General features: G+C 38.6%; 1 protein-coding gene across 1 annotated transcript in view; it reads right to left on the reverse strand.

Annotated features, from left to right (window-relative positions):
• The window catches only part of ift80 (intraflagellar transport 80 homolog (Chlamydomonas)), a 43,181-nt gene that overhangs the window by 14,843 nt on the left and 10,538 nt on the right, over positions 1 to 17,800 (reverse strand). The window contains 2 exon segments of the mRNA XM_028465560.1: positions 15,843 to 15,980; positions 16,075 to 16,164. Coding sequence (XP_028321361.1) covers positions 15,843 to 15,980; positions 16,075 to 16,164 — 228 coding nt within the window.

Below are 17,800 nucleotides of genomic sequence, written 5' to 3' on the forward strand. Positions count from 1 at the left end.
TGGGCTGCTAGTGAAGAAAGTAAAACTGCTAATGTAAAAGTAACCACAATGGAGAGACAAGTGCAGTGCAATAAGCCAAGTGCTGTGGTGAACCTTGGAGCAAAGGCCCCGGTGCGCTCACTGCCTTATGCACATGTGGGTTGTGAGGTGTATATCGTTGTTTCCTCTTTACAGCCTCTGAAAGGTTTGTAGGCAACAGTCGGCAGGCTACAAGTTACAGAACCACTGCTCTCCTCATTCGGTCCTTCTTCCCACCTCTTACAACCACTGTTCAGCAGCTTTGAAGCAATTCATGTCACGAGACTCAAAATACTGTTGAAAATAGACCTCCCCCCATGAAACAGTATGTATAAGCTAAATGAATTCCCTCTTCATGTTTGCCCTAAACTCTTGCACCTTTAAGGGACCCTGTGAATAAATCACTTAAGTAATGAGCCTTGAGTTTTAAAATGATGTAAATTAGACCCCTTAAGTCTGACAAACCCATGCCTGCAAGACCTTCATAGAGGATTTAAAGAACAATGGAGCTCTATAGTCATAAGATTGGTGTGTTTTAATAAAATCCTCCTGTGGGATTAAAATGGTTTGGAATGGATGGATGGGGGGTCAGGGATGCTGCTGAATGTATACACCAGACTGTAATGAAGTAGGATATTTGATATCAGCCTGAGGAGCCCTGAGCGATCCCTGCTTACCTAATGCTTATAACACATTGAGCCATTTGACTCTTCCTTCAGTCAGCTGGCCAGGCAGCAAGCGAGAAAGTGAGAGTGGAAAGGGGGTGTCGGCACAAAACTTTTCAGCACATCTGTACACGTCCTTTTGTACGTGCATCACAGAAGTTGTATAAACAGAATGAGCTAAATGTAATGCAATATAGGCTACATGATGCAGGTAAACAAACCACTATGTTTGACTAACTTGAACATGTGCCTTTAGAGAAAATAACAATTTAAGTGAATTTCTCTTGCGTAAGTATTTAGTGTGTGATTTTCAAGCTGTGTGTACATGTGTGTAATGGAGGGGAAAGTCTTTTGGCTTACCATTATTGCAAGTCAGTGCCTGACTGTAAGAGGCAAGAGGGGGTTTCTTATTGCTGTCCTGAGATGTGTGAACCGGTTCATGGGTAACTGAAGTTCAGAGAAACATTTTGCGGAATATTACAGAGCTTTAAAAGTGACAAGTATTTAAATCAACTGCATTAGTGTGCAACTGATTTGAATGACAACTCTAGCCTAAGGATTGCTCTGCATTTCACCAAGAAAATGACGAAAGCACAAACGTACAAAAACCAGAAACAGATTTTTGAACAAGGCATCCTAAAAGATGGAGCATGGCCTTGTAGAAAAGAAAGGCAGAAAAATTCAACCCATTTCTAACAAAACTTATGAGAAATCTAGCAAATTAAGTCTTTGTTTGAAAAGGCAACTTAATGTGCATAATCAGAATTTAAATTGTTGGATGTAAGTACTGGTATGTTCACCCAAATGCAGAACACAGGATGACTCACATCTTTGTAATCATTAATGAACAGCTTAATGTTAACAACAGCAATCAGAGTTTGCAAACCTCCGCCAAGAGCCAAATCTCCTCTTTACTAGATATTGGCAGTTATCCTGATGATGGTATCATAATCATTCACACTTTGAAGGCTTGGAAGAAATTTGTATCCTTATTAATAGTGATACAGCAGGTTCAAAAGTATAGGCACCTCAATTACCCTACCAAGTTTCATCAGATCAGGATCAAACTCTGTGGGGTATTTTAGTAACTAATCAGTCATAAGTGGGTCAAATTTAATTTAAAAAATGGTAAAGTACGAACGGAGATATTCATTTATGAAATTTTGCGAATGAGAGATTTTTTTGATTTTTGAACCAAGTCTAGAATCAGTATATTGACCCAAATCCGCTCCAAAATTTTATGCACTCTTCCATGACGTAAGGTCTCATCTTTAGCCAAAAAATTTGGTCAAAATCTGCTGAGTGCTTTTGAAATAATCCACCTAACAAAAAAACCCCTATTTTAACTTCTTTTTTTTCCCCTTAAAGGTCAACACATTTCAAGAGTACAATAAGACATCAGCTTTAAATTTCCTTTTTACACTAAAATGATCATTTAACAGGTTTGTTAAGACTGACATCATACATTTCAGTGTTAAACCATCATAAAATGATGAGACCAAGTTGGGAAAAACTTTTACCTTTCCACACAAAAGAAGGGTAATAAAGAAGGGAGTACGGTGAGAACTGATCATACGGAGAGGGGAAGGAGAAGACCAAAAAAAAAAAAAAAAGGGAGAACAGCAGAGGGAGGTGAATCAGTCAGTGGCAGCAGATTTGGCAACTGTTTTTACTGCATCCCTGAGGGCTGAAACTCTGTGGATACTTAAATTCTACTGAAAGAGGCTGAAAAGAGATTTAGGAGTTGTGCACAGAGTTTTTAAAACAGCAAGACGAAAACAACACATTTATGCACAGCAGTGGAAGAAATGCCAAGATGAAGATTTAGGAGTGAGATGTGAAAGGTGAGACTTGGCCTTCATCTAGCTACCCTGGTCACTATATCCTCTCAATCCATAATGGGCAGTTTTGTGGTCAGTGAGGAGGTGGCAGACATGACGTGTAGCTCTCAGTCGAGGTCTGGGGGAGAAAGGTGGAGACCCTCTCAAACTCAGAAGGAGCCTATACAAACAGACCAAAATACACGTTGCGGCAGAGCACTGCTGTATATGCGAGACAGTGCAACATTGAGAGAAAAAAAAAACAAGTCTACACATGCACTCACGCCAAAGCCCTGCATGTGTGTACTTCTATGAGTCAGATGTATGGAAGGACACCAAGAAAGAAAGTCTTAACATGAAGCAAAACACCCACATGTGCTGTGATAGACATGCATACTGTATGTTAAATAGATGCACAAATCCAAACCAAGCTGGTAACCAACCTGATGCCTGCAGGACTTTATATAGCGATCACCACATTTGTTTTCGGCAGCAACTTTTAAGAGATAATCTTTAAATCTGCAGCATGACGCTTCATCAAACCTGACAGCTGCTGACATACTGTATATGCATGCACACGCTTTAAAAAAAAAAAAAAAGCTCAGCTTCTTTAGGGCCTCTAAGAAGTAAAGAAATACGCTTGCTTTCCTCCTTTTTTCCCTCCTCTACCTCCTCACTCTATGTTTCTTGACATATGTTTACCATTAAGACTGGCAGGTGTAGTGAACCTGCCCCTCCTCTCTATTGTTGCCCTGTAACTGTAGCCAACATAGGGACTTATACAAAAGTTTTTTTCCCTTTAGCAATCTAAGGCAAGAAAACTCTTTTTTATAAACCCACAATAATAATAATCTTAAAGTTATTACATCTGTCTATCACGTAAACTTTGCTCAGTTGTATTTGTGTTTTTTTTCATTGTTGATTTTGCTGGGACCATTAATGAATCATTGCCACAACAATTACCGTATGACAAAGCCACGAGTATGAGGCGTCCAAGTTGATCAAAATGGCAGTCTTTATGTATACTTCTCCAAGGATATGGAAACCTAATAAGGCAAAAAAAAATAAACTGTGTGTTTTTGAAACGATTTATTATAATTCTATAATGAGGAGAAGTTTTACTACTGGAGAGAACAGGAAACATTTGCACTTTCTTTGAAAACCAATGAAATTAAGTCTTTAATTACCTAGGATATACCTGTAGATTGTCAGGACTTAATAATAATGCCATCCCAGCCCCCTACCACCCTTACCATGTGGTGAAAAACCTGCTGGTTCTCTTGGCCAACGCTAAGGGGAGTGGGGGGGTGGATGGGGTTAGAGTTCTGTCCGGGGAAAGGGTTAATGACACATGTCTGGACTAATGACTCCCTGTGGAGCTATCTGCTGATTCAGCCCCATTACTTCACAAGCATTAAATATGTCTGCCATGACCGCTCTCTGCTACCCCCCCCCCCCCCCCAAACCCAATCCCAGCCCTAATACGAGTCAAAAACAGTCTAATCATATGGGACGGAGGGGGGGTGGGGGTTCTACACTTTCTGTGCTGTTCTACCTCTTCATCTTGGACGCTTCTGAAACACAACAATACCAATCTAGAGGAGAGTATGCTACTTCAGGCAGTAATATTGCTAATTAACTTGGCTTAACAAGAACACTATCTTTATTCGATAATCACCTACAACAGAAATTTGACACACAACATGATGGCAGGGTTGGGGTTAATTATAATTGTAATCAATCACAATTATGTCGTAATTATAGTTGCAGCTGTCATTTTCAAAATCCGTTGCTGTCGTAATCGTAATTACATTGTGATTGAATTCAGACTTTGTAATTTGAATTGCCTTGAAAGTTCTATAAAACCTGTCGATTATAATTTAACGCAAAACTGGGGAACCATGTTACAGTTCTATGTACAGTTCTACACATATGAACCAAAATTATTCAAACCTATATTTGTATTGATTAGGAAGTCTAACAAGGTAAACAATAGATAGGAAAGAAAGTAGATGATGGATATTTGTTTTCAATGTATTTTACAGCCGATTAAGGAACCATTATCATAAGAGATGCTAACAGAAAGCTAACAAAAGAGGAAGGTTAACATTTATTAGGTTATTTATGTCAGGCTAAGTAATTGTGATCAATTGTAATTGAACTTTTGACTTTCTGAGAATAAAAAATAATTGTAATAGGAAAAATTGCTGGTCACTGTAATCGTAATTGAATTGTAATTGAACATGGATAATTGAAAACGTAACTGTAACTAAAAAATGTGATTGACGCCAATGCTGCATGATGATGACCAATAATTTTGGAAAGAAAATGACTACTACTACATAATAATAATAATAATGAATGAAAAATGATTTACAAAAAAAGCCACAACTAAGAAAAAAAAGGCTTAAAAGCTGCTGTGCATTTCTAAATAAAGCCATTCACAACTAAATCTCGTCATCTTTTCTGCATCATCGCTTCAACACCTCTCTCGTCACTGTTAATGTGTCATATCCACTGATTCACCATGGAGGGGTGAAAAACATTAAATCACATGACAAATATTTCCACAGACTCGCTCATTGTACGGAGACTTTTACGCACAGCGTGTATACGGTTGAAAGAGGACTCTCACTTTTCTGTTAGACCGATATTGTCATGGTGAGCTAGTGGGAGCCGACCTAGTCCTGGGTTAACAGTCTTACATAAATCAGAACAGATGGCAGACTCTGCAAAGCCAGCTGGCTTTAGTTTGCATGTGTGTCTATGAGTTGGATGGGACCTGGCAGCACAGGTACACAGAGTGACTACACAGGCATAATAAACACAACATGTCTAAGACTAATAGACATTAGACCTGTAGAGTTAGCTAATTCACAGTAAGAAATATAGGAGTCCGCGTATGCGTTAAGAAGTTGGACATTTATGTACTTTCCTATAGCAAAAAAGTTTGAGGACAAAGGCAAAATGTCCAAAAGTGAAACTGAAAACAAAACCATTCATTTTGGGGAAACAAGGAGGTCGTTTTGGATGAGTGCTCATCAATCTCTGACCAGATTAGGAGACCTTGTAAATGTCAGCTTGCAGTGACCCTTCCATGGGGGATGGGGTTTGAATGTTGGGATAAAGACAAGCTGTGTCCATGTCCAGGTCTTGTTTAGACCTATACGTGTGAGCTCTGTCCAGGACCTGGCCTCTTAAAATAGACTATGAAACCCAAATCAACACACCTTTTATTGCGATGATGCTGTCACATGGAACCTCACTACCTCATATTAAACTGTGAAGTTATACGATTTTGGGATTTGCCAGCTGTGCAAGAAATGTGACACCACAGCAGTCAAGAGTCTGTACTGTAGAAGGCTATTCTGCTTTCGTGTAGTGGTAACTGGAACGTTAAAGCAACCAAACTAAACTCTCTTTCTTTAAATAATATACACACATGCAACAATAAAGGCTACCTGCACTGGAAATATATGCAACATAATAATAAAATAAAATATTTGCACATTTATTTAAAAAAAACAAAAAACCCCACATTAGAAGTACTTTTTTTGTTGAACAATTTTATACCTTACAATAAAATCTATGAGGAGCAGCCATTTAGATTTTCTTCTTTAATTATGTTTTTGTTGTGCTTTTCTTCACATTTTCTTTAATATCATTGTCTTCATTACGACGAACAACACTAGGATGCTTGTTGCAGCTACTTCTGATGTCTCTGAAGCTGCTGTGGTGAGCTTTTGATGCGCATCGGAGCAGCCACAGCTGGCAGCACTGTGAACATACGAGACACGACAGAGATCACTCTGCGTGACACGGGTCAGTAGGAGAGAGCGACTGGATTTATTGGGGGCGAGTCTGGGAGGACAGTGAAAAGATTTGGAGGAGAACTATCCACTGCAAAGCCACTGGCAGCCGTAAGTGCCACGTCATAATCTCACTACCGGCAACTGAGGTAAGCTTAATGGTGACCACGGAGGAGCAGGTTTCTTTTACTCCTGGCTGCTTTATGAGGACTTCTAAAAAAACAACCCGACCAAACCTCCTTTTTTACATAAATTATTCTTGATCAGAGCTTACTTGACCTTTTATATTACAGTATCAGCCTTTAACCTCTTCATAAGTAGATTTTTGTGATTTTAATATATTAGGATTTTACTGTTATTCTATTTTTATGTATCGCAACACCACAGCAACCTCGCCTCAGTGGTAGAGTGAGTCGTCCAATAACTGAAGGATTGGGGTTTTAAATCCCGCTCTAAGTCTTTGTCGTTGAGTCCTTGGGCAAGGCACTTTACCCCGATTGCTTCGTATGAATTGGTATCAAATGTGCATGAATGCTGGTGGTGGTCTGAGGTGCCGCAACGCTTCTGTCAGTATGCCCCAAGGTCTTCATTGTAGCTTACCACCGCCTTTATGACTGGTGTGAGCGACTGGTGTGAATGACTAATGTTTTCTGTAACGTCCTTTGAGCCTCCTCGAAAAAAGCACTATATAAATCCAAGCCATTATTATTATTACCATTACAAGCTGCTATCTATTTCATTGTACGACTTTGTACATTAGCAGTAAAAAGCTATCTATCTATCTATCTATCTATCTATCTATCTATAATTAAATTCATTACTTCTTTGCATTATTTGGTGGTTTTTTTCGTTTTTCTTAAGAATTTTAAATTTTGATGATTTTGATAGAGCTTCGAGATGACTATTGTTGTAATTTGCGCTACATAAATGAAGATGAATTGAAAATTACAGGTACCTTTAGAGAGAAAAAAGAAGAAGGGAAGGGAAAAAAGCAACAACAAAAATAAAACAAGTTGATTACAGTACAATAATATTTATCTTTTTCAAATGTGATCTCAAAATCACCTTCTTTCTTACTGGTAAATTTGACAGAAGTAGATGACTGACAAAGAGGAGATAACTAGACAAGAGAGATAGAGGGGAGAGGGTGAGAGAGGGTGAGAGAGAGAGAGAGAGAGAGAGAGAGTGAGCAAGAGAGAGAGAGAGAGAGAGAGAGAGAGAGAGAGAGAGAATAATTGAGTAGGGCGAGTGAGGAAGGTGAGAGAGTGTAATGATCTACACATGGTTTCATGCTGGAGCCCCAACATAGTAACTATAGACACATGGCGAGGCCTCCTGGGACTCATCAGCAGGGCACAGCTGTGAGCTGGACAGCAGAATTCTATTAGCACCAACTATGCATGTATGCACACGCGAACACGCACACACACTGATGCCTATGTGTACACACAAACACGACTATGGGTATTTATGTTTTGGCATGCTACAAATGACATAACACAGAAAAGCACTGCAGCACTAATGGCAAGTCAAAATTATATTGGATTACTCTGTTTATTTAAGTGCTTCCACAAGTGGAAAGTTTTTAAAAGTATGCAAAAAGGCAAATGTACTTTGGATACGGCGCTCACTGAAAGAGTTAAACAAAAACACCTGTACCACAACAATAAACTCTGAGGCATAGCTCCTAATGTGTGTGATTTTGTTTTGTTTGTTTGTTTGTTTGTTTTTGCACTAACACAAGAAGCAGAGCTTTAAAATGCATGGGTTCAATTTCTTTGAAGAATATTTTGATCCATACTCAAAGCTGTCAAAGGTTTTATATTTCAAAAATTTGAGAAAAAACCTTCAGTTCAAATAAGTACACTTTTAGACAACACAATTCCAAATTAAACCGTACCTAAAACCTTAATTTTGAACCTTGTCTTTGGAAAACAAGTGGTTTGGACAACTGTAAATTTTACAATAATCATCAATCATTTGGAAAAACATGTGAACACACCCCCAGTCACCCACTGAACCCCCCCCACCACCACCCGATCACCACATCCATGATGACATTATCTGCTGCACTGTGTATATATATATATTTATATTTATCCTATTTATCCTTATTCTCTTTCTATCCTTTATTTATCCCCCATCCTTTATATTTATCACTATTATTATTATTGCTGCTGGGTTGTTTCTTTGTTCTTGTTTTCTTTGTTTTTTTTTTGTTTCGTGCACCATCTACCAAGACAAATTCCTTGTACTGTCCTTAAAACTGTACTTGGCCATTAAACATTTCTGATTCTGATGTTTAATCATTTGAGTCACTGTGAACTGAATTCAACTTTGTTCATACACATTATGCAACCTATTGAAATGACACAGTAAGACCTTGAGAAATGCAAGTGAACCCATAGTGTGGTTATTTTGTGTTTGGAGCTGCCTGAGCTACAACATACAGACATCAGATGATGAAAATAAGCCAAAGCACTAGTCAGACCAATGTGGAAAAGGAAGAAAAGAGATTTCTGGGGTGCTACCAAAATTAAATGTTTTCAAATCATCATTTTTTTTGCATGCCTTCAGTGCCCAATCACAAATAACAGTTATTATAGAACTCTGTTTGAGCAGTAAAGCTTTAACTGATACACCAGGACAACCAAAGTGCTATTTTATCCATCCTCCTCATCAACAAGTATCCCACTCTACCCTTTAGTTATCTGTGGAACATTAATTTTATTTACCGATTTTTTTCTTTTCATATGACAGGATATAAACAATAAAACAAGTTATTGGCCAGACAGTAAAACTAACATTGAAGTGGGCCAGCTGTTTTGTTAACAAAATAACAAAATAAAAGCAGTGGAGTCATCAGTGCACAAAATAACAAGATAAATACCAAAATCACTTTTTTTAAAAAAAAAACTTTTAACATTTTTTGAGAAAGTCTGCAGAGAGATAATGTATACTTTCTCTGAATATTTAGAGCAAATCTGACATATTTGAATGTGATAATATACAAATACTGCACTAAATAAATAAACTGTCCCAATTATAGTCAAGAAAAGACACCATTATGGACCAAATACAAAGAAAAAAAAACATACAAAGGCTGTCTGTGGCATAAAGTGCAATACTTAAATTGGCCTGCAGGTGCAGCTTCAGGTCACAGAGTTTACACAGCATCTTGCCTTCATTTATATCAAATGTAAAATTTGTCCACACATATGTTTTAGCACTTTGAGATGACTTTGTTGTAATTTGTGTTATATAAATAAAGTTGAATTGAATATGTTCTTCTTTCTGGTCCAGGATTTGCCATCTTTGCTTTACAGTTGCATACATATACTGTCCTAATTCAGTCTTCTATGGGATCAGTGCTAGAGACCACATGAGCTGTCCTACTCGCTAAAAACACAATCAATTTACTTGCAATTTGATCTCTTACAGGCTTGTCCTGCCTTCCACACACACAAAAAAAAAGTTGTTTTGATTGGATACCTTCCCAACCTTCTAAAGAACAAACTTAGTTCTGATTGGATTTCATCCCATGTGAACAATATAGTAAGGATCAATTCATTTTTATGTGGGTTTTTGTTTAATTCAGCCATTGTCTTGTTTTTGTCAGGACTAAATTTTGTCAACGAAAACTATGACAGCTTGAAGATTTTGGGCATCAAAATTATTACTGTTTGGAAGAGGTAGAGTGGTGAAGAAATAGATGTGTTTGAGCTTGGGGAAAAGAGAAACCACCATCTTTTATAGAGACCAATCCTCCAAGCTTCACTGCCTTAGCCAACTTTAAAGGATTCATTGGACAGTTCCACTCTACCGCACCCCCACCCCTCCAACTGCTCTTTTTCCCCCCCTCAGCTCTGTTTCACGCTCCCCTCCTTTTTGGTTTCCAACAAGGCGCGCCTTTAGCGAGACGAGTAAAAGTAATACCATGTCAACATGTGCTTTTTACCCAGATGCATGTTGAGAAAAATACATTGCACAAACCGTCGATAACGCCATGGAGAAAACATGACTCTAGTGTTTTACTGTTGTTCTTTTTAGAACTTGTAGTACATTTATCTGCTTATTAAGTCTGAATGGAGCTCTCTCCTTTTACTTCAGCTGGAGAACATTGAGAAAAAAGTAGAGTGCATGAAAAAGCATGCAAAAACACAGATTTGTAAGAGAAGGGAGGGTGGATAGAGAGAGAAAGAGAGAGAGAGCGAGAAAGAGAGAGGGAGAGCAAGGGAGAAAGAGTGAGTTAGCCCTACCCAGTTGCCTGGGGAGAAAGCTGCTCTGCTGCTGACTCAGGACTCTCTTTGTTTGACATGCTCCCTTGCTCCCCCCCCCCCCCCCCTCCCGCCACCCCGACACACTTACACTCTCAAACCCAACTCGTCCTTTTTCAAACACACATTCACCATTTTTTTTTTTTTTAATGTGCAGATGCTTTTTCCTCTATGTGCCTATTACCACAAGTACCCGTATGGACAGACTTTTCATCATTTTTTCTCTACTCTAACTGGCCCTTGACTGATTTTGATTTCTAACCTCTGTCCTGCATATGGGTATCGGCCTCTCCCACATCTGCTGCATAAACCAAACTGAGCTAAAAGTTCACTCCTCATGTCATACAAACAGATAAAGGCAACTCACACCCCTACAAGGCCAATGTGGTTTCTTTTTTCTACCGTTATGCACCGTTGATTGTAGTTTATGATCTGGACCAGAACTTTTAACTATTCTTTATTTTTCAGAAGCAGCAATTTCACAGATGTTTGCTTACCAGACATCAGTTGCATACTAATAATGTTCTCCAAAGATAAGAAGAGAAACTGTTCAGAAAGAGAAGCTTAAAGTTTGGTGATTTTGGAGAAAGTAGTGCATGTACCACAGTGGATGAGATTGTACAGCTAACAAGTAAAAAAAGATTGGCATGCAAACAGACTATTAAGAGCAGAATGCTATAAGAAAGAAAATAATGGCTGGCAAGTTTAGGAATCCTAGACAAAATCAGCCTATTGTTAAAGATGACGGCAATAGGGATTGAAACAGAAACAAGAGCAGTGTCAACTCCAAATAAATGTGGATGCGATCCAAGAGTGGCAATGGTGTGCAAAGCCCTAAAGAACCCCTGCTAAGACAAGAAAACACTGTCAAAGTGGGCCTTCATGAGATCAGACAGAAGACACTTTCTTTCATGATTTTATCCTTCGATAGTGAAGTTTCTTGTATCTCAGAGTGCAAACTTAACGCATCAAAATCATTTTCTTCACATTTTACAGGTTCTCAACAACATTTTCCTGGCCTTTTTAAGAACTTATCTTTTAATAATAGCTTTTCTCCAAAGCTTTTATTCATGGAGCTGCACTTATGTTCATTTCCAATGCATGGTCCAGTCCTTCCAGATTGTCACAGCTGTCGCAAGCCAAGGAAACATGACAGAATATTAGTTATTAATTAATCAGAACTGGCAAATACTATCGTTCATGTCAGGATATGTATTAGCATTGCTAGATAAAAGATATGATGAATATTATTTGAAAATACATTGACATGCCATTTATCTTCTTTTTTTTTGGTTATTAATTCATGTCAACTAAAATAAAACCAACCCATGACGAACAACTTAAGCAGTTGTTCCATGCGAGTAATTTTGTATGTACAGTGGGAGTGCAAGACAAAAAGAGTGTACAGATGACAGGGGGAGAAAGGGGCGGAGAGAAAGAAGAGCGAGGGTGCTTGCTTGGCACAATGCGTCCTACTTGTTAGCCAGTGACAGTGTCAGGGATCGTGACAGGGTCCAGACGCTAGACACCAGCTGCAGAGCCTCCTAAATAGACTGCTGTCTCGCAGGCACATTTGCACGGCAATGGTTACGCACACACAGACACGCACACACACACACACACACACATACACACACAGAGGCATGTGGGCACATGCATATACTATGGTAGGCACACAGACACTGACTTATTGTGTCTAACAAATCTTGTAAAAGGGACAGTGAACCTCTTTGTTTCTTGTGTATGGTGCAACTTTCAGTGAAACCAGAAAAACTACAGTATGCTAAAAGTTAACGTTCCATTCCGTTGACTGCCGCTTATCTGTGTCTGGGCAAGATCCTCAGCAAAGAGGCCGAGAGGTCCTCTCCCCAGCCACTTCCCAGAAGCTTCCCCTGGAGGATCTCAAGGTGTTCCCAAGCCAGCCAGTGATATACCGTAACCCCTCCAGTGTGTCCTAGGCTAACCTCGGGGTCTCCTCCCAGATGGACTTGCACAGCACGCTTCTCGAAACATCGTTGCTAAATGCTCGAACCACCTCAGCTAGCTCCTCTTGAGGTGGAGGAGAAGTGGCTCTACTCTGAGTGTCTCCCGGATTACCATGCTTCTCACTCTATCTCTAAGGCTTGCACTCGTGATCTTGTTCTTTTAGTTATTACGCTCTGTAGGGCCACCTTCTTCTGCCTGGGAGCTCCCCTTACCTTTGGTGTCCACCAGCGGGTCTGGGTGATCACCATCCTGACTAGCACCGGATCCTTACAGCCACAACCGGCGATGACCCCATGTCACCGGTTCATGCTGGGCCCAGCCAGACCCCGTGCATGGGAAAACGTCCAGTCACCAGGCGCTAGTCTACAAGCCCCTGCTCAGGGTCTGGCTCCAGGACGGGGCCCTAGCAACACTCCAGGCCGGGGACACAAACTCTTGATTTTACCAGTTGTCAGAGTCTTCTTTGCTTTGGTTGAACCTACCAGGGGTACAGCTCCTAGGATTATCGTACTAGGGCACTCAAAGTCCTCCATTGCATTAAGGTAACAATACAGGGGAGGAGCAAAAACATATCAAATGCGACTGTAAACAAAATATAATTTACTTTTATTTCTGTACTGTTTAAACTACTCTAACAAGGAGGTTTGAAGAAAAAGGAAAAAATAGGAGAGTTAAGTGTTACTTTTGCATAAATGAGCACTTTGTACATGCATATGACAATGTGAGCAAACACTAAAGCAAGCACGGAGAGGGAAAGGGAAAATAGAATATGCAAGAGTAACACGCCTAACATTACAGGAGGAGGTTAAAGGGTTAAATGTGGAGGGCTGATCCTGCTGAGCCAGCAGCAATATGTTAAAGTGCAAGGTTTCATTGTAGCAGATACAGAATGAAACTCCTTCCCATTAGTCACGCTAGTAACTGAAAAGGCTTTTCACACTGCTTTAACCCTCAATGCACCCCAAACCAACCACAGAGACACAGGTGAGGCACTCCTGGCAGCTTTGGTTCTACTTTAACACAAACATACATTTGAAGACCTTTCACACCGACTTTCTTTAACTGATGCTTCAAAGGGCTGATTCCCAATAGAGAAGCAGACTCATATGGAGTGACTTTCCTTTTTCCTCAACTTTTTAAATTTTCTCTGCATTTAACCCCCACCCTGCCCGCAGCAAGATTTCGACTCCCACACCAGGCTACACTACACACCGTCTCTAAAAGGTTCTTAGGGAGGACAAGGAGACAAGACCCTTTTTTTCAGTTCATCTCAGCAGGGCAGAACTATAATCATCATCTTCACACTGCCTTAACCAAGACACGCCACAGTAAAGCCAGTGGTGTAATGAGAAAATAAAGGAGCGACTTCACCCGATAAAAGACTCTTATCGGTAAGACATGGGGTGAATCAGGTCAATGAAAAATTCATGCTTTACTGAGTTCTGCTATATTGTAACAGGAAAAAAGAACAACCTGTTGACTGGTGGAGAAAACTGTTAAAGGAGCTTTATATTCTTCATCTGAGAACTGTACTTTTAAACTAAAATTAGCTATTTTTCAATAATATGAAGTACTTTGTAAAAGGCAGAATATAAACTTTACTCAAAACTCTAAAAGTCTACTGACTTTTATCAAATTTAAAAATGCAGCTTTTTTTTCCTTTTTAAAAAGTGTTGGCTTTGAGCTGTCTCCAGGAGTTTTGCTTCAGTGTAGAAGAGGGGGAAAAAAGACATTTGATCCTAATTACATTAAAATGAAGCATGAAATGCATGGTGATCAAGATGCAAAAAAACAAGCCTTGGTTGTTTGCTTTGATTAGAACAATGTGATGCAGTAGTGCAGTGACATGTCAATGTAAACTTGAGAAAACCCTAAATGTCCCATGAGGGAACTGGTAATACTGATCCATGCCAAACATTTAGCAATAATAAAACAACAATTACCATTCATCATTCTTTCATTTCACCTCTCATTACTGCAGTTACCATCAGCACCAGGTAACAAGAACTTGTGGCATGTGGCCTAATGTGATTTACAGACTGATGACGTATGGAAGATCAGGCAGCTTGCGTTGAGTTACGTGATATAAAGTTATAAACCACACAGCAATCCAAAAAGGGCTTCTTTCTTTTTAGGGAGAGAGTAGATAATATCTGGAGTAAAAGAAAGGTAGGATGCAACAAGGCCAATACGATGTGAAAAGTGACATGGCATCAACACTCAACAGTTGTACTGCTTATGTCAAGGTTGTAGACAACAGCTGTCCATGAAGTCAGGCTGTTTCGCTCTCGCACTAACACTTGAGCGTTTCAGAGAGCGTCTAATATGTCTGGTCGCCGTTACATTCAATTTATTGTATTGCATGTTGGGTTGTGGTATCAATCCTAAAATTTGTTCTGGAAATATATGACAAAAACCCAGTGTCAAATCGCAACAACCCTCACGATAATATCTTGCCACGTGTAGACGAAGAGAAGACGGTTCAGTTAAAAACAATGGAATGGGTTTTCCTCTCACAAGCACAGTCCAATTTCCATAAGTTCATCTTTGCTGGGTTTTATGAATTAATAAAACTTTCTCGCAGTCAATATTAATTAATAGAATCCATGTCATTTGAATAAAGTACTACCAGCCAGGAAAGAGAGTAAGGCAATTGCTCTAGTGCTATAGTCTAAATAGTTACTGTAACTATTTTTGAACTAAAAAAAAAATGCAACATCGTACATAAAAAAAAATAAACATTCTTATAACCTTTACACAATCTTTAAGAAGTTAACATAAAACCAATGGCTCTGCTTTTTATAGGAATGCTTCGGCATCACTGGTGGTTTAGTAAAATTCAGTAAGTTAGTGCAACTTGTTACAGATGCTGAAAATAAAATGACTGACCATATGATGACTGCTGTTCTAAGAGCTTGACTTCCATAGCTGAATTAGAGTATGGTTGTTTAAAGCCATGACTAAGAGAAATCTAAGCAAGTATTTAAGAAAAAAAAACTACATTTTCTTTCATAAAAGCCTTACATAAAGCTTTAAAATCATATGAATAGAAATATAAATAATCTTAACAACGGAAAGTGATTTTAATCAGAATGGAAACCATGGCTAATATAATGAAATTGCTTTTGCCCTGTCATCATTACAAACAGCCATTCAGCATTTCACTTTAATGACTATTAAGTTTCCCATTGATTCTTATGGTAGTATTAAGCTTTCATCCAGTTTACTAACAAATTATAAAAAAAAAAAAAAAAAAAAAAAACTTACTCCAGTCTTATCACAGAGCCGCAGGGTGTTGAAGGAGCCCACAGCAAACACCTCTCCATCTGGAGCCCAGGACAATGAGGTGACAGGGTAGTCATGCGATGACGACGAGTGCAGCAGACGGCCATAGCTATCCCATACCTGTCCTCGTTGGAGCACCAGTTAAAAAAAAAAATTATTTCACAGACTTCAGAAAAAAAAACATTAATCTGTATTCAAAATCCAAACATCTAACCTTATATTTACAGTCTTGTCCACCTGAGAGGATGAGGTCATTGACTGAGTTCCAGTCCACCTTCAGAACGACCCCATCGTGAGCCTTCCACTGGACACCAACCAAGGCAGAGAGTGAGAACAAGAAAAGGAAACAAAAAAGACGTTAGCCCTACATCTTGCTGACGTAGCACTTTTTTGTTTCTGTTGAAATTACGGGAATGTAATCACTGACTAAATTATCTGTAAGTGGAGCATAAAGTATAGTTAAATATAAAACATTTGCCTTTATAAAGACCTGGCACAACTAAAATTTGTGTTAGGTAATAAAGTATATTAACCTGACTTTGTACAATAATGTAAAACTAAATGCTAAATCTGTCACCGTTGCTTTTTCTAACTAGATGCCAACATGTTTCTGTTCTGTATACAAGCTCTACCCTTTAAGGTGGTTGTTTTTGACATTTTTTTTTAATTTTGGTTGTGTTCAAGACAAAATCCCTTGAACATGCTACGAAAAAAATGATCTATTATGTATTTAGTTCTCAGAGCAAGCGGTCTTCTCTCGCACATTTTTTTTTACTGTTTGCCTCAAAATTGCAATTAATTGGCGTCATTTTGTTATTCTGTATTTTGTGTGGGATTTTGTTTACTTACAGTATTCAATTGAACTCTATTTATATACCGCCAATTACAACAAAAGTCATCTAAAAGCGCTTTCAAAATATAAAATTCGTAATAAAAAGGAATCTGAAATACTTTATTTATCCCAAGGGGAAATTACTTGCGTTACAGAAGCTCAAGAAATATTACAAAAAAAAAGAAAAAACACTAAACAAAGAAAGAAGAAAGAAAGAAAACTGTACATAATTAAGTAAAAGACTGTTAATTAAATAAGAATTCAATACAAGTGCACATATTACAGTAGAGTATTTGCAACTGTGTTGTGATTTTGTGTCATTAACAGGTTTTTTTTTTTTTTTAAATGAGAACTTTAATAAAACTATAAAAAATTCAAAGTTACTTTTTACGGAGTTTCTGAGAAACGTCTCGATGTCCCGCCCTAAACAGCCTCACTTCCTCCCCCTGCCTCTGCCAATCTACCAGAAGCCACGCCTCTACTTTTGTGCATGCGCATCGCGGAACATGAGTAGGGTCACACTGATATAGGTCTCTGTCAGGTAAGAGCCAAAATCATATTTACATGTTTGCTGTTGTGACACGTGGCCTTGTTTCCGTGCAAAATTCCGCATTCACTTTGATTGACAATCTCAAAAAACAGGAAGTCAAAACTTAATGGCTAGGTGCACTCTGCGCTCGTTTTCATTTCTATAGGGGTCTATAGGACGAAGGAAGGACTTATATACATAAATGTATATGAATCACCACCGGCAGTAGACCAAAGTAAAAGACTAGTTAGGTATTTTTTCTCATTTTAAAAGAATCCTACATGAACATAGATTTCTCAGAAACTCCGGATATCAGCTTTAACTCAAGAAAGACTTAACCATAATGGGAGCTTTAATTCATGGTTAAAATACTATATAGGGGTCAGTTCTTGTTTTCTGTAACCTTATTGCTTTTAAAAGCCTGTTTATTCTATTCATTACTGTTTTTTTTTTTTCCACACATTGTGATCGGGAAGTTATGTCTCTCTCTTGAAATTAAACAAGTGTGTCTGCTTGTGTGTCCAACTTTTTATAAAGCAAGGTTAAATAAATGTATACAAAAATTAATCATTTCAGCCT

Source organism: Gouania willdenowi, chromosome 13, assembly GCF_900634775.1.
Source record: "Gouania willdenowi chromosome 13, fGouWil2.1, whole genome shotgun sequence".
Taxonomy (NCBI): Eukaryota; Metazoa; Chordata; class Actinopteri; order Blenniiformes; family Gobiesocidae; genus Gouania; species Gouania willdenowi.